Source organism: Tetrao urogallus, assembly GCF_951394365.1.
Source record: "Tetrao urogallus genome assembly, chromosome: 25".
Classification (NCBI taxonomy): domain Eukaryota; kingdom Metazoa; phylum Chordata; class Aves; order Galliformes; family Phasianidae; genus Tetrao; species Tetrao urogallus.
In genome coordinates, this window is record NC_136838.1 from 2,493,649 (window position 1) to 2,515,815 (window position 22,167).

The 22,167-nt window shown below is 49.5% G+C and overlaps 1 protein-coding gene across 1 annotated transcript in view; it reads right to left on the reverse strand.

The window, feature by feature from the left end:
• Positions 1–4,804: 4,804 nt before the first annotated feature.
• Positions 4,805–22,167, reverse strand: part of DOT1L (DOT1 like histone lysine methyltransferase) — a gene marked incomplete at both ends in the record, with an annotated part of 51,602 nt that continues 34,239 nt past the window's right edge. Inside the window, 17 exons of the mRNA XM_079546950.1 lie at positions 4,805–5,382; positions 6,423–7,391; positions 7,838–7,902; positions 8,173–8,378; positions 9,159–9,772; positions 11,051–11,177; positions 11,822–11,968; positions 12,775–12,898; positions 13,367–13,845; positions 14,603–14,728; positions 15,090–15,227; positions 15,669–15,770; positions 17,981–18,072; positions 18,979–19,092; positions 19,438–19,672; positions 20,263–20,346; positions 21,507–21,548. Of these exons, the coding sequence (XP_079403076.1) occupies positions 4,805–5,382; positions 6,423–7,391; positions 7,838–7,902; positions 8,173–8,378; positions 9,159–9,772; positions 11,051–11,177; positions 11,822–11,968; positions 12,775–12,898; positions 13,367–13,845; positions 14,603–14,728; positions 15,090–15,227; positions 15,669–15,770; positions 17,981–18,072; positions 18,979–19,092; positions 19,438–19,672; positions 20,263–20,346; positions 21,507–21,548 (4,242 nt within the window). The remainder of the gene's footprint in view (positions 5,383–6,422; positions 7,392–7,837; positions 7,903–8,172; positions 8,379–9,158; positions 9,773–11,050; positions 11,178–11,821; positions 11,969–12,774; positions 12,899–13,366; positions 13,846–14,602; positions 14,729–15,089; positions 15,228–15,668; positions 15,771–17,980; positions 18,073–18,978; positions 19,093–19,437; positions 19,673–20,262; positions 20,347–21,506; positions 21,549–22,167) is intronic.

Sequence of the window (22,167 nt, forward strand, 5' to 3'; positions counted from 1 at the left end):
CAGTGCTCAGGAAGGTCCTTTCATTCTGGCAATGTCCACTGCTGGATGGATTCCGACTTCCTGACTTGCCCCTCACTGGCAGCAGTGGTGTGGAGGAGAAGGAACATTTGTGACGGCCATCCAACGGCTGCACCCGGGCAGGAAGCAGTAACAGAGAAGGAATTCTTTTTTGGAACCGGCTGTACGGCTTTGGTTACTCGCAATTATCTCCAATTATTGAAAACAGGTTTCAGATCTCTGGCAGGCACTCATACATCGCAGTCGTGTGTGTCTCATTGCAGCCATATGGATCAGATCTGAACAGCTCCAGGAGCTGCTCCTCCAGTAGCCCTGGAGATAAATGGGTTGGACTCACTCCAGGTTATGGCCAAGCAGCAAAAGATGGGGACGTGGAGAAGATGATGCAAATCTCAGAGCAACCACAGCGATGAAGTGATACTGGGACTTCAGCCCCCCGTGCTCGGCTTCCCATCTCACACTGCTCAGTGGTTTCCATGGCACTCCCAGCAGCATGCCCCAGGGATGAAGACACTCACCATGCTGACACTTGGAGCACAGCCACCCCATGGGCAGACATCTGCATGGTTTGGGATGAAGGTGGGGGAACAAAAGGCCTAGAACTCCGTCTTGGTCCGTTTTCCAAAAACCATTTGCTAAAAGCAGAAGGACTATAAGGATAAAAATGGGAGAATGCAATTAAGGCTCCTGCCTCTCCAGCCATTGCTCATGCCCGTCCCCACTCCCAGGCACGGAGTGCAGTGCCAGGAAGGATGTAGGGCAGCTCTGCAGCTCACAGCGGCCCACGGCTGCGAATGAAGATGGGGCTGCCCAACTCCCAGCTGCAACACATCTGGGTTACACCGTCCTCCTGGATTCCAGGACATAAACTCTGTACAGCTCCTACTAGAAGCTACGGATGTTTCTCAGCCATCGCCCTCTGCGTGTTTTTGCCCTTCTCCAGGTTCTCCTCTCGCAGCTGTAACTCAGCTGCCTCGTCTTCTCCCACACACAAAGCAGAAGACAGTTCCCCAAAGTCCCTCCTTTCCAGGGCTACCAATCCCTTCCCTTCCCAATGAACGAGACAACGACATCACATCGACGGTTTCTGCACACAATGGCCGCCTATGGAAGACACACATGGGGACCAACAAATACCCACACACTGAGCTGAATCTCTAAGATTGCAGAGGATGAGGTACGAAGAAAAGGGGATGAGGTACGAAGAAAAAGCTCTACACGGAACCTGCAGAGGGTAGAAGCTGTCAGAGAACGCTTCCTCAAGGAGAGCACGCAAGGACAGAGCCATCTCACATACAGAGGCAGCTGAAAGCCATGGCACCCAGCCCAGCTTGTTGTGGCCCCATGGCACCCATTGAGTCTGAGCACCCATGCAGATGCCCCCAACACCTCCACGTGTTTCTCTTCCCGTCATTCTGCTGTTGCAATTCCCCTTCTTTGACTGTAGTTTCCTTGATTGGTGCTGGGTCCAGCCTGACCTACAGACTGGGCAATGTCTACATAACGGGTCTCCTTTCTCTCCTCGTTTTGTGCACTCGAATAAATAAGTTTTTACACGTTTACTGTGCACTGTACAGTCTAAAAATAAAGGAAATAAAGTATATGAAATTTATAAATTCTCATCACATCTCTATAAAATACAGCCGCTGCTCCGAGCGGCTCTTTCTGTACACAGAACACCGAGTCACAATACAACAAATGCACCAGTTCAATGCACCAGTTCCACCAGGGGCAGCACGGCGAGATGGCGGCGTTGTGAACTACCATTCAGATCCACTTCAAGCAAAGAAATACAAAAAGCAAAATGCACTTAGTAAGACGTCTAAGCCATTTCTGCATCAAGTATCAAAACTCTACCAACAAAATACAATTTACTCGGAACAAAAACGAGCTGCAAAAATCTACCTGCACCGGTACAGAAGCACTATGTTCAGTCTTCCCAATGTCATCTCGAGGGCCTGACCAATCCCAGTGATCGTGCACCCTGTTCATATGCCAATGACATCCCAAAGTGACCAGACCAGCTACCGAAATTCACAGCCTGCAGACGGCCCAGTGCGGTGGGACGGGGCAGGACTCGGATCCCTCCTGCTCCACCAGGCTGCCCTGGGATTCAGCTGCCACCCCAGAGGGGAGCGCGAGCTCTCATGTGTCCAAATGCAATTAAAACCCACCCGGTGGCTCGGTTCTCCCCGGAGCAAACCGCCGGATGAAAGAGCGCCGCAGCACACGTGGCTGTAAACCAAGCGGATTTGGGGATATGAACAGAGGAAGGTGAATAAATAAAAGCAGACCTGTCTGAGAACTGGGTTTGGCATTGGTCAACCCTCTAAATTCAGCACCAAGGATCAAACTAGAGGCACAGTTCTGACGGATGAAATAGCACCGAGAAGAGGCTCTTTACATCTCTGCTGGTGTGCCAGTCCTCAGTTATTCAGAGAATTTAACCACAAGTTGTATTTATGACTCTAGGTGGAATAAAATAAGTCAAAATTATTTTCACGTTAAAAAAGATAAATACTTTACCTAAACTATCAACAATACAAACTGGAGCCTTAAGTATTTCATTTGCTTTTTTTTTTTTTTCTTCCTTTTTTCTTTTTTTTTTTCTTTCCTTTAAACTCAGATTCACAGTAAATATTATTTTCTCTGTTGTTTAGGTCTTTTTAGGTTTGTGTTTTGTCCAGTAGTAAGAGCAGAACCCCTGCACAGGCCAGTGAGCACCTTTCAGTGGAAGCCGAGTGAAGTTGGTCCACGTTGTCCTTGCATAGGTCACATTGGGTTGAGGTAGAAATCCTAGTTACCTGCACAACAGGAGAGGAAGAGACTCATCTCAATGACAAAATCCACAGCGTGTCTGATGTGTCAATCATTTCTACATTGCTCCGAGACCGCGACCGGACCGAGATTTGGGACCTTCAGCCAGCAAGGGAGGAAGAGTTGACCCAAGAGCACTGACAACAGACAGGAGGAGGCCGCTGAGAGTCGGACCCCACCGGGGGGAGGAGGAAGGTCTCTGCCTGCCCACATGGGGCTTCACCCTTTTCTAGCACACACTGATCTGCTCTGAAGCTGCTATTACCTTATGGAGGAGAAGTTAAGCGGATTATTTCAGCCCCTCAACTCTGGATTTCAGCAAGGGCTCTGAGCACACGGATTTATACTGAAGTTGGGGAAAACATTCCAGTATTTGACTTACATCATATGGAGCAGCAATGTGTGCCACAGAGCGCCTCCTGGGAGCATTGCTCTGCTCCTCAGAACACCTCCGGACACCTGGCTGCCTTTCAGTGGACTTCAGCCACGTGCCGGCCCTACTTTGGATGGCGTGGCACCCAATGGGACGGCAGCTGGTTCTGCAACACCCCAGTCCCAGTTAAGGCACCTCCTTCAGCAGACCTTCCCACCACTCCCCGGAGCCATTCGGGCACACAGAGCCCCAAACCTCCTCCTCCTCCTCCTCTTTCCCCCCCAGCTCTCTCCTACTCAGCCCGCCCCATCAGCACATCAGCATCACTGCGGCCACAGCACAAGGACATCAAACTCTTCCTCGGCTTCCCTGCTGGGCCAAGGTGGCACTTACCTGCCTCACCAATGCCTATGGGGACTACATTTGTGCCCACCGAGCAATTTGGTGGCGAAGGCGCTACACACAATGCACAGCCAAAAGAATCTCTCAGGGATGTTGTAATTGAGGCATATGTTTTATAAGCGGTAAAGAGTATTCAACCATCGATTTTTACGCAGCTTTGGGATCAGTGAACAGCAACAACATCAACGACCTACAGGTAAAGCACGGAGCGAGCTCAGGGCCCTCACACTGCTGGAGCTCTGTGATCCCAAGCTGTTACATCACGATGCCACAGAGCATTTTTCATTACAACAGTGCCCAACTCCGTGCCGGTGCGCTTTATTCTAAAGGCATTTAAACAGTGCTTCAATAGAAATGCGTACAGCCTGCACAGATCCTCCTCTCTCTTACAGCCCCAGCACAAAGCAGCCAACCCTGCACATTCCCTACAGTCTACCCAGGGAGCGAGCAATTGCCAAGTGAGCAATCGTATGATTCTATAACAAAGCTCTGATGGAGACTGTCACTATGTGCATACCAAGCTGCAGTGCTCAGCTTGGCTTCTTGGTTTCCTCTTCTCTGCTGCAAATTCTAACCTCTTTTTGCTACCTGTGGCTGTTTCCCAAGGATGCAGAGGGTGTGCTGACTGCAGTGCACCAGCAGTGCGTTTGCACTCTGAAGCTGCAGCTTGGGACCTGGAGGGTTTGGAACTTTCTGGTTATTGAGCAGCTGTTGTTGGCTGAGGTTGGAAGCAGCATCGCTCACCCCAGCGCCACGGGAACACGGACTTGTGGAAGGAGCAATGTCTGCATTAGAATCATAGGATGGCTTAGGTTGAAGGGGATCTTAAAGATCATCCACTTCCACTTCCCTGCCCTGTGCTGGAGGGGAAACCACCGCCGATGATCGTATAAAAACCGTAACGTACAAAGACGCTCCTCCTGACTGCTGATCCCCACCTGGACGTAATCCCAACTCAATGGGACAGCAGAGTCAGCACTCCTTGTCAAGAAATCCTGACTCCCAGCCCAGGCAGCACGGAGCTCTGCGCCCTCTGCCACCGCATTATCCCACATTTCAGAGGCTTCTGTCTCACAGCCCGCGCCCACCCCTCTCTGCAGAGGAAGAAGCATCACTCAGCATCTCGCACACCACTCCTGGGGTTCGTCTCTAGCCTTACCTTACAACATAAGAACCGTTAGCTAAGCAAGCTCTTTATCGTGGCTTAACCCCAGAAAGGTGCGAAGCGGAAGGAGGCTGCATGCCAAGCGTGACCCACATGGCGGGCGCGCCGGCGGCCGTGGGCTGCGCCATTGGGGGCACGGACTGTGCCAGCGCCGAGCGGGGCAGGGGGGGGTGGTGGACGGTAAAGGAGGGGCGGGAGGCTTTGTGCTGCAGGGAAGCGAGCTTGATAGACAGAGCGGCGTTAGAGTGGACAGAAGCGGCGGAGGAGGATGGCAGGAAAGCGTCGCCGGGTGGGATGGAGGGGCTGTGCAGGAGGTCGGGGTTAGAAGCAAGCAGAGGGGGAGGTGGGGGCAAGGAAACGTTAGGAGGGGGTGGAGGTGGATGGAAAACAGATTGCACTGGCGCTCTGTTGAGGTGCTGAGCGGCTCTATTCTCGCTAGATGTTACTAAATTAGAGGAGGGGGGTGGGAAGGATGAGGATGAGGTGCTGGCAACAGCCTGCAGGGGGTTTAAGCTTAGCACTGTGCTGCTAGAGACAGCACTGCTGCTGAAACTGGCTCCAAACTGATGAGGAGAGGAGGCAGAAGGCACCGCATGGTTAAAAATACCTGCAAACAGGAGAGAAAAACTCAGCTTCAACAGATGGGCTTTGTACAGTCTCAGGTGACAAGAGAAAACAAAACAAAACAAAAAAAAAAAGCAAAATTATAGTAGTTACGGCCCCATACAAAAATATGCAGCATGAGAAGGCAGCAAGCAATGAGAGGTAATGGTGCAGGCCAGGAGGTACAAGAGGTTCACTTACCTTTCCTACTGCCAACCTCTACGTGCCACCAGGACACGTGGTCAGACCCCAGAACTGTCAGTGCCGTACCACACAGGCAGGCTCTGAAGAGATTACGGGGTCTCTCAGAGCCGTGGATCTGAAGACTCAGACTGCTGCTCTTCCCTCCCCACCCCTCCTGCTCTCCCCCACTCACGGGGCAGCGCAGGGGAGACCGCATTTCCAGCAAATCTACGTGCTGAGAGATGTGAGAGTTAGGATTTCCCGACACGGTGCCTGAATGGTTACGGATGGGTAAGACACACTGCTTGCCCTGGACAGTGAGCTGGGACAGGCTGCGTGCTGCTCCTGCCAAGCAGAACCCCAGAAGCAGAAGGTGCATAAGGCACTGCCCTTCCTGGCAAAAAGATGCTCTCAGTGTCTGTTCCAGAGCCAGAATGCTACACGATTCCCAACGCCACTTCCTCAGATGTTTTTGCTCTTCCTGGATCATACTCAACCCTAATCCCAACCTCTACTCAAGCTGACAGAGCTCCTTTCACTTGGTGACACAACGGGTTAAACCTTTTACCTGCAGGTAGGCCTAGGCTGGTTCCAACACAGCAACATCTGAACAAACATACATTATGAAATCACAAAGTCGGGTGTATTCTTTCATTGAGGTGATACAACAAGTGGACAAAGCTCATGGGATTTCACTGTGGGGCAACGGGCTCATCTTAATTTCGGAGGGAGAGAAGAGACGTGTTATGTGGAATAGGTCTGCTTGACATCCTGTGGAAGTGAAAGGATTTCAGCCCTGGAGAGGCAGCGTCAGACTTTCCTTTAGGCCCTGTCTTAGACCAGAGAAAGAGTTCTGCCTACCTCCAACTGTTCCACCTGTAACCCCAGGAGAGAAGTTCCCCATAGTGTGAGAATTAGTCAGTCTGGTTGCAGCTGACGACACGTGGACCAGACTGGCAGCAGCTGGCATGGAATTAAATAAGGACTGCAATACTGAGGAGTTTGTCACCGAGTTGAGGTTGGCTTGCAAGGCCATAGGGCCGAGGGGGAACTGCGATCCAGTGGTCAAAGTGTTGAGGAAGGGATGGTGCGTCTGCACAGACGATGCTGGGTTGCCTGCTGAAGAAACAGCAGTAGAAAGGCTTTTCCCATTCAGAAGGCCACCAGACGAAACAGCAGCAGAAATGAAAAGGTTATGGCCGTTTTTAAACTCCACGTCTCGGTCCCTTCCTTTGCCAACCTTTCCGTTATGCTGCAAAGAGTTTTTCTCCGAAGAACCCCCCGCACGAATGCTCATTTCACTCATGTCTTTGCTTTTGACTCCTGCCCGGCTGAGGTCTTCCCCCTTGGCGCCGCCGAGGCCTTCGAGCTGCCTCTTGTTCAAGAAAGGATTTGTTTCTGATACCCCCACGTCTTTGCTCCGCTGCGACTGGAAACCCAGCGAGCAGGCGGCAGCCGTCCCGTCCGAGGCCTTGTGTGGAAGAGAAGCACCATCGATAAAGCTGTGTAAACCAATGTCAGTCGACAGCCCGCCGTTGTAGGCGAACCCGTTGGTGGGGTTTGTGCTGGGGCTGAGCCCATCTGCCCCCGACGAGGGCATGGCCATGCCTTTCCTCGTGTGCGCCATCTTGGCGTCCATGGCGAGGCTGTCCTCGGAGGACGGCCTGAAGGCAAACAGCGAATTCTGGCTCAGAGACGACACAGACTGCAAGGGACTGTCCGTGGTTTTGGTCAGGTTGATGTCAGATATTGGTGAGAAAGTAGATTTCCATTTACTGCTGTTCATGTTCTCGTTGGGTTGTGCTTGTTTCCTCCCAGATAAGCTGCCACCTGGTTTGGAAGAAAGGTTTCTAAATACCGAAAGGCAGTTTGCACTGAACCTGCTCACTAAAAACGTAGGTTTTGCCTTCAACACCTGGATTTTATCCGCCTGTAATTCTATTCCTGATCCAAAAGCAGAATACCTGTGAAGTCACCTACGCATCCTTTAAATTTAGCTTCACATCTGGTAAGTTTCGAGAACGCTGATCTACTCTTGCTCTACAGATCCCTCCCCAAGTCCTAACATGGCACAACACAACTCATCGGATCTCTGGTGGCCTGTGACTAGAGAAAGAACTGACCCAAGATCTGTAATTATCAGCCACCTGTCTTAATTACGATAACACAAAGCCCTGGTGGGATGGCACTCTGCTCATCAGCCTTCTATTAACAACACCTTCAGCCACCCACTCCCCAGCCCATCGTCCCAAGCAGTTTACATCTCTCACACCCACCATTTTCAACAGTCTTCTGTGGAGATTTGCTTTCCAGCGATATCGTTGCAATTTTCCTCTCGATCCTGGTGGGAAAATAAAAAGGTTACAGCACTCACCGCAGTCGTTTGCTTTCATATTTACCCTCAGAGCCTCACGTTCACATCCTAACACATCCTATGACAGAAGCACATAAAGCCAAGGCCCTACACGGGACAGGAAAACCATTTAGAAATATCCACTAGAAGCTCAGCAGAAGCTGTCACAGACTCTGTGCTCTTCACCAAGGTCGATGCCTGCTCAGAGCACATCACCACTGCTCCTTCACAAGGTCGGTGTCATTCATGCACGCTCACCTGGTGCTGTTGTGCTCGTCTTCAGATCCCTGCTCGTCATCTGACGTGAGAGGGGAGTAATGAACGCCGTTGCTCTGAGTGAGGGGCTTTTCCTTTTTCAGTACCGGGGGCTGGTCGTTGTCCTGGTAAGGAACAGGAGAGTTCTTCAGGGAGTTTTCAGGAGAGGAAATGGCTGTTATTTCTAAAGGCTGGTTAATGTTATTGACCTGGGCAAGAAGGAAAGAAAGCAGTTACGGGTGAGAGCACCGCTTTAGAAACAAGGCATCTTGTTTAGGATATGAACGCGCTCAGCTTTAGGACAGGCCAACTTGGCACTGCCACTGCTCTCCCCCAGCACCATGCAGCAGAGCCCAGGATGGAGGCTTTAAGACAACTCGGGAAAATATCTCATTTTCATCATTTGATTTTATGTTTGAACGCAGAAATGAAGACATGGGAAAACGACATTTCTTCTCAAACTGCCACTGCAGGATCCCACGAGCACAACTTGTGGAGCTGGCTTATTAACGTGGGAACACCATATGCTTCTGGCACTCGTGAGCTGTTTAGTCAATCTTAGCTTAAACTACGTTCAAAATATTTAATCTACAGGATAAAAAAGAAAAAAGAGCAACTTCACTGTAAAAACAAGCTTTGCTGGAAGAGGCGAGATTGCCTGTTAGTTTTTAGTGCTGCGACAGGAAGAACTCTTTGGAGACGTCCTCCAAAGGCATTCAGGGCCATGGAAGGGCCCTGGGCAGCCTGGTGGGGGCACCCAGCCCTTGGAGAGGCGTTGGAACGGGGTGAGAACCTCGCTGTGATATCTAAACCAAAGCAGCTCCCTAACATTCAGCAGCTCCCCTGGCCTTCAGAGGGGCCGTTTCCAGGGAGCGTCGTCCCTCCAGTCCCAGCCAGTAGCCCCGTGATGGCCTCACGCCCAAGAAGAAAGCAGCGGAAGCTGACTTCTAACTCCAAGAAATCTCCCCAGCCCTCTCTGCAGCCCTTACCATGGAGTTGATGTTGAGCGGTGAACCCGATGGCTGCGTAAAGAGTCCAGACACAGCGGGCAAGGATTTGCGTTTGGGGGAGACCCCGGAGCCCCCGCTGAGGTTCCCAGTGGAGGATCTCTTCCGCCGGCCGCGCTTCTTCCCGTCCTGCGCGTGTGCTGGGCCGCAGTCCAGCCGAGCGCTCGCGGGCAGAGGGCTGTGCTTGGTGGAAGGGGATTGTTTTACATGTCCTGTATTAGGAGAGATTGTAAAGATGATTCTTCTCTTGGCCTCGTTCTCAGGATCTGAAAATGCTGCATCAGACTGAAGATCCCCCTTTGTTCCATCGGCAAACATCTTCTGAGCATCTGCATAGTGCAGTCCCCCTACCAGGCTCTGGGAGGTGCCATTTAACCTGGGGCTTGCTGAGTGCTGGTGAGCAGGGGAGCTTTGCCCAGAGTTCCTCGACTGCATCATTAGCAAAGGATGTTGTGGAGTGGAACTCCGAGACCCTACTGAGTTAAACAGACTCCCGGAGTCGTCCAGAGCTGCCTGATCAACACTATGGTTAAGATGGGCTGGGCTGTTTGTAAGATTTCCATTGACTGCCACGGAGCCAGAAGAGTAAGAAAAACCTGTTGAAAGGGAAAGTATACATCATTGCTTCTGCTGAGCGATAGGTCACAGTGCTAGATGTGTGGGATGGCTGGGGCTGGCTGGCCGTGCAGTTGGGATGCTGGCTCTGCACGCTCACAGTTCCACTCAGGCCGTAACAATTTGCTCTGCTCTCTCGTCAGTGTTGTATGGAGATAGCCTGGAATGGAACCTCCAGTGAAAGGTTCTTGTACACTGTTACACCTCCTGAAGTTGGGGCTCCTGTTTCTCTGCTCCTTCCTATCATCGAGGAAATAAGAGGGCCAAATTGAGCTGGTTTCCTTCCTCGAAAATAAGGGACTCTGCCTATACAGCCCAAGTCCTGCTCAACGCTAAACAAACAGCAGTGGCTTCCAAGTGATGGGATCTCACTGCAGCACAATGCCATCTGGGATAAGCCTGGGAAGGGGATGAGGTGTTTGTCATGGCATATCACAAATGGGTTCAGTGCTCTAGGAAGGCCTCGTCTCCGGGCTGCCTTCGTGGAAAGGGCAGAAGGGAATACAGTACTGTTTTACATCAGCTTTTAAATAATTCTTTGCTTGTGTAGAAAATTGCAGCCAAGCCCTTCTTTGCAGAACAGATGCTAGAAACAACACAAGCCCCTCAAGGTGAAAAACACAAAGAACAAATGCACTCTGACGAGGGATCAGCTGCAGGGCAGCTTCTGTATGCCAGAACCTACGTTTCTCTGTCCACAACATTTCCATATCCTGAACAGCTACAGGCCACAATTCCAACAGATGGGCGAGCTCAGAAGTGATGTCTGTACTTAAAGGCATCCCTACTCTTCCCCTTGTTTCCCAGATTCTGGTGCCTTTACAGATGCTCATGAGACATCACTGCGATTTCCTTAAAGGAATTAATTGTACTATTAAAAAATAAATAAAAAACCCTCCACCACCACCCTGCAAAAGAGAACTTTTCAGGTGACAGTTCATAGGATAGCTGTGGAATAGCTTGGATGGCTTGCAATGTGCAGAGATCAGAATCTCCTCATCCACAAAGAGAAATGTACAAAAACCCAACCACCGCAGCTCAGATAAAGACAGACTCCAACGAAAACTCCACACTGAAACCTATCCAAGCTGCAGGCACTGTTCTGACAGGCTCAGAAGATGATAACCTGTGATCCTTTGGTCTGGTGACAAAGAGCACACCTCCCTAACGCTGATCTGCCCGGAGTGAGCTGCTCCCAAAACTCCAGCTGTGTGCCCACGTGGTGTGACAGAGCACCTCCGCGCCGCTGAGGCTGTTACCTGAGGTAGCCAAAGCCAGTGGCTTGTTTCCAGCAGCATTGCTTACACCATTATGAGAACTAGCACCAATCTGCTTTTCAAGTGTCGATGAGTCTCTGCTCTGATGAACTGGGCTAGGTGTGCTTCTCTGCGGGGCAGAAACAGGAGCGTTAGTGCAGGAAGGGTACTCAGAAGTCACCCGTTAAAACAAAATTCACATGCAGTAGGAGATTACCAGGGAAAGCAGCTCTAATCCCTGGATACCCCAGATTTATCATGTTTTAAGAACACAGGCCGTTACGGGACACAAAGACACGCTGCCATCTGCTGCAGTGCGGCGGCACCCGGCGTGAGCTCCACACCGTGCACACACAGGCTGTTCCAGCCTCAAGTTGGGCTCATCCCTCACAGCTGGGATGTCGCCCACAGACCACCCAGCTGAGGCAGGGACAGTGCTGTGGCGCAGGCAGGAAGGCGTGGGGGCTACAAACCAATCAATTGACAAATGGGATTCCCAGCTCCCGGAGCCACAAACCCTCAGAAGCTGCACTTTTCCACAAGGCAAACACTCGGCCCGTCAGCTCGAGGCACACACTTTGCTCTTCCTCCTGGCTCAAAGTACCACCGCTCCACAGACACAGGAGCACGGATAAGAGCCAGGAGGATGAACCCCAGCAGCAGCACAAAGCACTCAGGGTTAGCAGCCCGCTATGGATCCCAGCACACAGCACCCCATTTCTGCCCCCCGTGATGGCACTGAGGGATGGAAAGCACTGATAATGCCTTACTCACCACCTTCTCAACACGGCTAGGCAGGACTACGCTGGCCAGAGGGATGCTAACAGGGAGCTTATTGGGCTGCACTGTGCTGAGAGGAATACTGATGGGTAGGCTGGTGATAGTTTCTCCATTACTCACAGAGGTTCTCTCTCTCAAAACCTGCGAATGCAAATGATAAAGTCATGTTCTCAACTGCAAGCTGTTACTGAAGAGACATTCTGAGCTAGTGGCAATGTGCTTGTTTAGATTTTGTTCTTTTTTTCTTTTCCCTCATTAAGAATTACATAATTAAGAGTGATAACTATATGACTATATATGCTCTGGAAAGCCAGGGCACGCATACAACACCAATACAGTGGGACAGAAATACCCAACAGCACAGAGACATATAAATTAAGGCTCCTGCTGCCCCTAAGCATAAGGGAAAAGCTGCCTTAGGCGAGCTCCTGCCCCAGTCACAGATTTGTCACAGCTCTGTGAAGAGCACTCAGCTGGCTGACTTCATAGCCTGAGATCCTCTGAACACAGAAGATGGAGCAGTCAGAAACACTTCCATGGTAACCTCCTGTTGGAGGGCACCTGCTTGCTCTGAAATGAGCACCATGAGGATTCATGGCAGGACCGACTGCATGCTTGATTTTTTTATTTTCTTTTTTTAATACAAAAGGCAGTCTGGTTTTCAAGTTGAAGCAGACACTCAGCAGACCAATACAGCTCTACTGCATTACCAGCATATTTGGTATGCAAACCAGCGAGTCAAAGGTGAGCACATCTTACATGGGCACCGTATTCTCTTCCTCTAGCCAGTTCCTCTTACTTACTGCACCAGATTCCTGCATTCCGTGTCATTTTCCATGCCAAGCTGACCACAGACCAGAACATGTCTGCTTCTCCCAGCCTGGAAACCTTCTCTTTGTTCTAGCAGCTGTCAAGTCTCCATGCTCACACCAAAGCAGATCTCTTACCTTCTCGCCTGCAATCGGTAAGGCCGCTGGGGAAGAGGGCCGAGTTTCCTGAGGACTCAGCTTGATGCCATTGGAAATACTGGGGCTTGGATATGTAAGGCCGTTCTCTTTGACATGGTCAGCTCTGCAACAGAGGTTTGCCATCATCAGAATACGAAGCTAACAAATTCTGCTTTGCAAATACTCCTGCACCAAACCCAAGGCACCATAACACCGTGTTTACCCAAGCAGCTGAACTGCTGGTTGTGCTGAGACAAAAACTTTAAGTGAACAGAACTCTACCTTTAAAAGTATTTTTCCACAATCCAAATAAACCACTGTTATTAAAAATAATCATTGAATGGCCCAGGTTGGAGGGGACCTCAAGGATCACAAAGCTCCAACCCTCCCATCACACGCAGGGCCACCAACCTCCACATTTCACAGCAGCCCAGGCTGCCCAGGGCCCCATCCAACCTGGCCTTGAACACCTCCAGGGATGGACGGGGCATCACAGCCTCCCTGGGCAGCTGTTCCAGCACCTCACCACTCTCATAGCAAAGAACGTAGTCAACTTAATGAAGCCCTTCCATCAAGAGATGATGGCTCTCACCTCTGCATCTCACTCGTTGTTGCTTTTCCATTGACTGCATGGTCTTGATTCAAGTGTCTCCTTAGTGCTATTTTAGCAGGGGAAAACCTGGTATAATCAGGTAAGGACAGGCTTGCCATCCTGTCTGCCTTCTGCCTGCTGTGGTTTGGGGTGCATGGAACTATTTCTTGGTCCAGATGAGAAGTCATGTACTGAGGGGTGTTCTGCTTGGAGGACGGCCTGCTGAAAGTGTTGTGAATCTCATAGGGAGTTGCGTGGCCGTTCATGGACAGTTCAGGGCTCATGCCATTGACGTGGGGCATAGGAAACTTGGAGCACTCGAGCTCCAGCTGGAACCTGCCATGATCAGCCTCAGCATCACGGCTCAGATGGGTTTTATTCCGTAGCTGCACTGACAGTGACTCATCCGACGGCGTGTACGATTTCAGCTGCATCAGCTCCTGCTGCCTTTGGCTCTTCTCAAGTTCCACAATGCTGATCTTTAAATAAAGAAGAGGACAATGATGAAAGACCACACATAATAAATCTAAGGCATCGCAGCTCTGCTTCAATGCACCTCGCAGAACGAGTGACCCCATCTCTGGGAATGATGCAGAAGGGGTGACCCATGCTTTGAGGAACAGATTTCAGTGTGCTGCTCTGAGCCACAGCCGAGACGTGCAGGGAAGGGGAACGGCTCAGAAACTCTCACATTTCACAGTTTGGAAGCAAATAAAATGTCTCTGATATAATAGAGAGAATACAGAATAACCCAGTAGTGTCAGTCTCTGAAGTCACAGAGTCACACTCGGTACAGACACGACTCCTGCACATGGATTAGCTTTAGAATTACACAAAGAAGTGAAATTCTTTCACATTTCGTTTCACTGCAGCGACATTCTATGGGATCTCATTCCAGAAATGAGACTTCAGAAGACTTTATCTTGAAGCCACATACTATGCAGACAAGCAAGACCTTTCTTTTCACCAGGCCATGCTTTTAAATGATGTTTAATGATACATCATGATTCCTTCTTCCACAACATTACCAGACAATGAGGTCACAGCATCTACTTTCTTCAACAGTTGTCCACATCCTTGTTCTCCAAGTTCACCAAATCCCTCCTAACAACAGGGGCTGATCTCCAGATAAAGCAGCCACCAAGCTTACCCCCTAACACCATATTCAGCCAAGCACTCTCATTGCCCAGGAGCTGCCCTGGGTTGGTGATCCTGGCGTTGTGTTTTGCTCTGTACCTGCAGTTCCAAACAGTGCTTTTGTTTCTCAGAAATCTGATTCTTCAGCGCCTGCTTCTCCTTCAGCAAGTTCTCCAGTGACAGCGTGGACCAATCTAGCTTCAGCTCTTCGCAGCGTGCCTTCAACTGCAGAGACATGAGATAAAAGGATCAGAGACAGCTCTCAGCATTTCACACTGCTACAAGGTGAAAGGCACTCACCTCTCAATAGGGTAACAGCAAGAAGGTTCTTAACAGGCCCAAAACTCCTCTCAGCTTAAGCCAAAGGGGCACAAAAGGGCCCTGTAGCATTTGTGTCATGTGGGAGGAGGTGAGCTGGGTCATTCTTAAACCAGTTATCACTCACCAGACCCACGACCAGATCCCCCCCTGCCTACCTTAAAGTCTGAGTTACTGAGATGAAAACTATGAGCATATCAGCTCATGCTCTTTCCCCCTCGGATGAACGAGAGCATCCCTGCTGCTCAGACACAAGCTCTGTACGCACCAGCTGCAGGCTCTGGTTCCTGAGTTCACTGTTATCCTTCTCCAGCTGTTTGGTCTGTTCTTTCAGCTGCTGGTTGTGAGCAGAGATTTCCTTCTGTGCCTGAATCAGGTCGTTGTATGTCAGAGCCTTCACTCCCAACTAGGACACAGGAGGAGGGGGGAGAAGGAAGGAGATGGCTCAGTAAGGCCTTGACACACCAATTCCAGATAATGGCCCATTCAGAAGCGAGGCTGAGGAGACCTGCAGCTCCCAGCAGCCCCCCAGCACCCCTGAGGCACTTAATTATTATTAGAGGATGAGGAAAAGGGACAGAAGTGCATCATTTGGAGCTGCTGTTCAGCCTTTAACCTGGAAATTGGCATTTCATTTCTTGCCAGTCCAGAGCACTGTTTCTGTACAGAGCCTCTACACTTCCTCCTGCAATTCCAACCCAAACTTAATCAAAGAGTGAAAGAGATTCCATACGATTTAGCAAAAAGGAGGCTGCTCTGAGACCTAGTGCTACTCTGGCCTCATTTTTCCCCAACCCATCTGCATGCAGATGACCACCAGCACATGCTGCCACCAGCCCACAGTCACCTCATCGAGCTTCTGCTGAAAAAGACGTTTGATTTCCTCTTTCTGTGCCTGGCAGTGGGTGAACAACTGCTGTGCCGTCCCCAGTAGCTGTGCATTCTTCTCCTGGAAGTGGGAAAAGACACAACACACCTTTAGCACCAATGCAGCACGGTGCAGCTCAGTAAACTGTTCACATTTAGTCTGCACAGCAAACTGGGAGTGAATCTGAGACCTGTGAACAAACCCAGCGCTGTGAGCTGCATTTGTCAGCTTTGCTGAATATAAGGAAGCTGGAAACAGCTTTGAAGTAGTTTCTTCCACTCAATGGTAAAACATAATCAGGACAGTCTTAATTCATTTTTACCCTCCTACTGCATTGTAAAGAAGTAGTAATAATCACATCCTACAGAGCAGAACTGGAACAGATTATCTGCAGGAAATCTGTTACTAAAAAGGGAACAGAATCCGAATCTCCAGAGCCCCTGCTCAGAGTTTTCCTACACAGCACTCAGCAAATGGAAACACGCTGTGGGGGAGGTGGGAGGAAAGCCAGGAATCAGGCAAAGCACTGGGAGCAGTGATGACAACACAATGCCTGCAGCCACCAGAGCCCTGTGCTGGCAGAGCACCTCCAGCCCATTGCATTCCTCAGCTCGATACTTGCTTGCTCATTTCATGGTCACACACACGCGGGCAGCAACGTGCAGGGATGGGGCTGCCTGAGGAGCCTCATTTTTCAGCTCCCTGTAGAAAGGGAGAAAAAAGTTCCCACTTTCCTCCGACTTCTGCTGTTGAAGCCAAACAGGAATTGTGCAGAAACTGAGCTGTGACTCCGGAGAAAGAGGAGGAGAAGGGCACAAAGTGTCCTGATCTTCCAAGCACTCCATTCCGATCCAATGCATGCAAGAAAACACCGGGCCCAGCGGGCAGCTGAGTGGCTGCAGTGCTAACCTGACCTCCCCTGTGCTGCTGGTATAGCTGCTCTGCTCAGCACCAGCTGTCTCCTTCAGCCTTGCCAGACAGCCAAGGAGCTGACAGCTCCATCTAAGGGTACTCGGTGAACCAGCAGCTCACACAGCTTGTTTATTTTCAAACTGCATTCACAAAGGGTTTCTCTTGTACTGTAAAAACCCTCATGTCAGAGGGAGTTATTGACCAGCACACAGCAGTGCCTCGCCCTGAGTTCTGCTGCTGGGAAGTTTACCTAGCTGTGCTCTCAACACGGAGCTCTGAGTGCTTTAATGGAGTGCAGCAACCCCACTAAAAGCATCTTTTCATCCTGAATTTCCCATTTCCATGTCAAAGTACAAAGCAGCTGTCAGACACCAATGTGAGCCCATTACCTTCCCCCACTTCAGTTCTGTTTCCAGAGCACAGCACCATACCTGCACACCAACGCTTCTCATTCTGTTTTCTGGGCAAGGAGGTGAGTTAAATTTATGGTGACTTTTCTGACAAGTACAGAATAAGAAGGGAAATAGGCTGCTTCAGGAAAAAGCTGAAAAATAAACTGCAACAACCATGGGGAAAAATCCATCTCCAGGAAGAGCACAGCAGCACCAACTCATCGCCAGCAGCGAATGGGGCAGCACAAGTTGGCCCTTCTCATTTGGAAGAAGATTTCCCATGATGGAAGATCCCATAATCACCGGGACTGGCTCAGAAAGCACTTAAATTATTCATTGACTGAGGTGAAGCAATACAAGAAAGGCTGTTTCAGCAGTAAGTCTCCTCCCTCTGCTGGAGGAACAGCTCCACAGCACAGCAAAACGCAGCACTGGGCAGCAGCTCTCGGTCCATGTGCACAGTACCACGAATTTCAACTTTTCCCACCCATGTAATCTTTACATATTGGCATTATTAAGTGATCAGACAGAGCATCCTTTAGCTAGGAGACAGGTGCATTTATTTCTGACTGCAGGCTTCAGTTTGTCACACGTTTAATGAACCATTCTGATGCTCAAGCACTCAGGATTCGTTGAGGCTTTTACAGTGGGAAAAGAGTAAGATGTCAAAAACCAGAAGCTTCCTGCATGTGTGCACACAGCTGTGAATGTCAAAAAAGAGGGAAAAACAGAACTGAGGCAAGCCTTCCCTGGCCACGTGCACTGCAAGCAATGCATCTTCCCAGTTTGCAGACAGGACATTCAAGCATGCAAAGACTGACGAAGCCAGCAATTAAATCTCCATGCATTCATCCTGATTAGCACTCTGGCTGAGTCTCTGCCATCAGCCTGTGCTGCACTGCTGTTCAGATGCACACAGCATTGTTTCCAGGTATCTGGTAGCCCAGCAGTTTTGCTTAGAAGCATGATAAATGCATACACACCCACCTTCTCCTGCTCCAGTAACTGTTGCAGACTTGCTTTATATTGAGGAGTTTTCATGTATGCCATGAACTGCATGTACTGGATCTTAAAAGAGTCTGCAAGGAAATAAGGAAATTATGTATTTTAAGCATAAGAAAGCTCCTGTTTTGGTCCATTTGCTCCCCTGCCCCCCAGGCCCTGCACTCGCTGGCTTTTTGTTTGGACTCCCAGTCAGACCAAGCCATTAAAGATCAATGTAAAGCATGCTGAAAACAGTCCCCTGAGTGCAAGCTGAGCTCTGGGATCCATCAGCTGCTTTTCATAGGTAACCCAATGGAAATTATGAGAAGTGCACTCAATAGTGAAGCTCAGAGGAAGACAGTGGGTGCTAATGGCGTGCTTGCATGATGAAAGGGGAGTTTGCTTTTAATACACTGGCAGCAGAAACAACACAAGGCCAGCTATGAAAGCCCAAACCCTTTCTCCAAAGATTACTTGCAGTAATCCTCACCCTCCTTTTACTTCTATGATGCAACACACCTTCCTCAGCCCTCCTGGGACATTACATCACAGCAACCACACCATTGCAGCCATCCTGCTGCAATCACAGCCAACCTGAGCACGCAATGGGCACTGCAAAGGCTTTTGCATCAAGGTTTCCTCCAGAGAAGTGTCACATTCAGACAGCACCTCATTTTTGTTTGACTTTGCAGTGCATTTTACAGGGAAAACAGAGCTGCTGTCATTTAAGAGAATGGCTTCATTTAAACTAACGTCACATTTCTGATGAGCTATTTGCACTGAAAGCTATTTTGGATTCCTGCTAAACCCCAATTTTTTCCCTTTTGTGCCAAGCTGAAGCAAAATCAAAACCAAACACAGACCAAGACAGCAACTTCAGCAGCAGGATGACCCCCACTCTTCTTCCTCTTCTTCCACAGTGTCTGCCCATTAAAAGCCCTCTATGTTTAGAAACCCCAAAGCAAAGGTCTCCTGCACAAACAGTGGTGCCACAGCCTTACCTAGCAGCTTCTGTAGTGCAGGTGGGGTGGGTGTCACCAGCAGCTGGTTGGATGAATGCCGTTGCACTTTAGGAGGTAGTTGGTAATATGGACTATGAGGTGACTTGTATGCATCTGAAGGGAGAGACACGACAGCCATTCAGTTGGGAAGGGCACAGAAGTTTTACCATTCCAAAGCATTCACCTGCAGTGAGATTTGGTAACTGTGCTGGACAGACACACTGCAACCAATTGCTTGGAAGGGCAACTGCAGCGTGGCCTCAGAAGGCAGCAGTGAGAACAGGGCAGCTCCAGCTCCTGGCCAAGCACCTCCAGGCTCACAGAGGCACACCTCCACTTTGCTTTGGTGGTAAGGGAGAAGGTATGGCACAAACCACACTAAAGCAGCACTAAGGAAGAATGAGCTCAGTGCATCCGTTATTTACGCTCACACAGAGGGACAGGCTTCTCTGAACTCACCCTGAGGAGAGGATGAAGATGTCTGTGACACAGTTTGAGCGTGCAGAAGTTCTAGTGCAGTTTGGTTCTTCTTGGTCTTGCGCTCTGTATTTGCAGTGTTCATTTTCTTGGGACGCCCTCGCTTCCTGCCTGCCATTTTCCTTCCTTTTTTGCTCAGTTTTTTCTTCCGTGCTTTAGAGGGAGATGGCTTTTTAACAGCATTTGCCCCAGCTTTTTCTTCTTCAGCACCAGAATCCTAAGAGATTTTTTTAAAGCAGAAAGCCCTTCGGTTATTGCTACCTACACAAGCAGCATTTCTTTTAAGCAAGCATTCATAACTTCGTTTAATACATTCATGAAAGTCAACTGTTCAACAGGTTGCCAATGAACTCAGCTTGCTTGGAACTAGAGCTGTCCCCAGCAGCCCAGAAGCTGTGCTAATTCCCTCACTGCAGAAAGCCAAGTTTAACTCTTGTCTAAGAAGAGCTGGTTGCTCTCCTGTTGACTACACAAGTCAATACAAGTCCTGTACAGTCTTCAACTGACTTCAATGAAAGTCAGAGCAGATCCTCGTGTTTGTGCACAGACGCTGCATTTCAAACAGAGTCACACAGCTGAATGAGAGAGGAAATGTTGCCAAAGATACTGAGCAACCCTGAGCAAGACTCAAGGAAGAGCTCTCCAAGCAGCACTGAAGGCAGCTCAACCAGCTCTGCCATTCATGTGGCAATGCCTTTTTTTTGCCCCAGAATTATCAGGGCAATCCCCAAGTGTCACTCAGTCCTTTCCTCAGCAACAGTGACAGCAGTTTACACACTGAATGCACTCCCCCTGCAGGACAGTCACCTTGTTTTCTTGAACCTTTGTTGGAGTAGTTGTGTTGCTCTTGTTTTCTCGCTGTTGACGACGTCTAGCTGCCTCTTGTTCCTCCTGAACAAACGTTTTAGAAGAGTCAATGACTTGTTCCTGTGTTCCTCCCTTTCTAACACAGATCCCTGCCTTTCCTCTCTTGGCCCCAAACTCTCCCCTCACTCCACCCCACCTTCCCAGACCACTCACTGCAGTTAAAGGTCCCTTACTAAGCACTTTACCCACACATCCAACATTTCCTGTACCACTACATCACCATAACAATAATCTCATGTGATTTGAAGTGTCAAACCATTAATCATCGCCCCATTCAACCTTCACCAGGTCTGCACAGCAGCAACTTCTCAGCTTCATTTTCTGCTAGGCATACAGACAAGGAATTTCACTCTGCTCATAACGTCTTTCTGGTACCTTCCAGGTGAGGTTAAACTTGCATAAAGATTCAGACACCTTCTGCAATCTGAGCAATGTATCATCCAGGCTCTATAATAAATGGCAGATTGAGGCATCCTCCCTTTGAAAACAAGGTAGTTCTACAGCACATGGATGCCACCTGATTTTCAGTTTCTTTTTGCCCCTCGACTCTGAGAGGTCTTTTCTCCCAAGCTTGAACAGTCTGCAATAACCGAATCCCAAGTCTGCTTGCAGGCCTTGCTAAGTAAATCTCTGTTCTCCCAAAGTTTTAAGCTTCACGGCCTTGTTTTATCCCATCACTGGGAACATCACTGCCATCAGTTGTTTCAGCTGGATAAAGCCCAACAGAGCCCCCAAAATCCTTTGGCTCTTTAATTCCACGTGTGACAGCACAGACCACAGTGACTGCCAACACATTCTGTGCTGCCAATGGAAGTCCCAGCAGCGTCAGCTCAGAGCACTGCTCACTTCCATGCAGCAGAGCACTGGGAAAGATTCAAACTATCATTTCCCCCTTAAAACTTCGGTGCTTTAATGAACAAATAGCTCTCTGTAGGTCTCCAGGGCAAGTGAACAACACCCGGAGGCTCCCCATTAATTAGCCATTATAGAGCTCTTGAATGTGATTGTATTAGGGCTTGATGGTGTGTGATGCTTCACTTCAATTAGCTCCATGCACACCGTTCCTCACTTAGCAAGAAGATTTAATTTTCTACCCATTCTGTACACCCTGAAGAAGTGACCGAGGCCCTCCTGCTGGCTTCCCCATTACTCTGAATTTTCTACAGAAAACAGCTGAGACTTACCCTGAGTTTTGGATTTTTGAGACTAGAAAAATAGTTTTCAAGCTGCAAACACAAAGATGATAATTTTGTAAGTCAAGACTGAAGAACACATAAGAATAAACATGAATTTAAGATAAATGTGGAAATTCTGACTGCTTCTCCCCCAGTAAAGGACACGGGCAGGACAAAACCCAACAAGGCTCTATCAGCTCCCCACGGCCCATCCTCAGCTTGAAGCTTTGTGAGACCTACCTGCACTCAGCAGAAGGCTGTGTGCAGCAAAGCTCCTTCACTTCACCCAAATATTTACCCACACTATGGCATATCCTCTCCCAAAAGCACTATCAGACTGAAGCAGGCTTAGAAAATATCTTACTCTCCCACAGCAAGAAGCACTGATAAGTTGGTGCTTCTACAGAGTTGTTTTTGTTTTCTTTAACAAATCATAGAATGGTTGGAAAGGACCACGATGACCCTCTAGGTTCAACCCCCTGCTATATGCAGGGTCGCCAACCAACAGACCAGTGGAAGAGAAGAACAGTGGATGCATCAGCACTGCCACTGAGCTCTGCTCAGTCCTACAGACCCAGCAGAGCAATCAGAATGGAGAAGGCCTGCTAAGGAGCAGCGTGCTGCAGCGCTGTGTGATGCTGACACGTTGGCTCTGTGCAGGGGCAGCAGG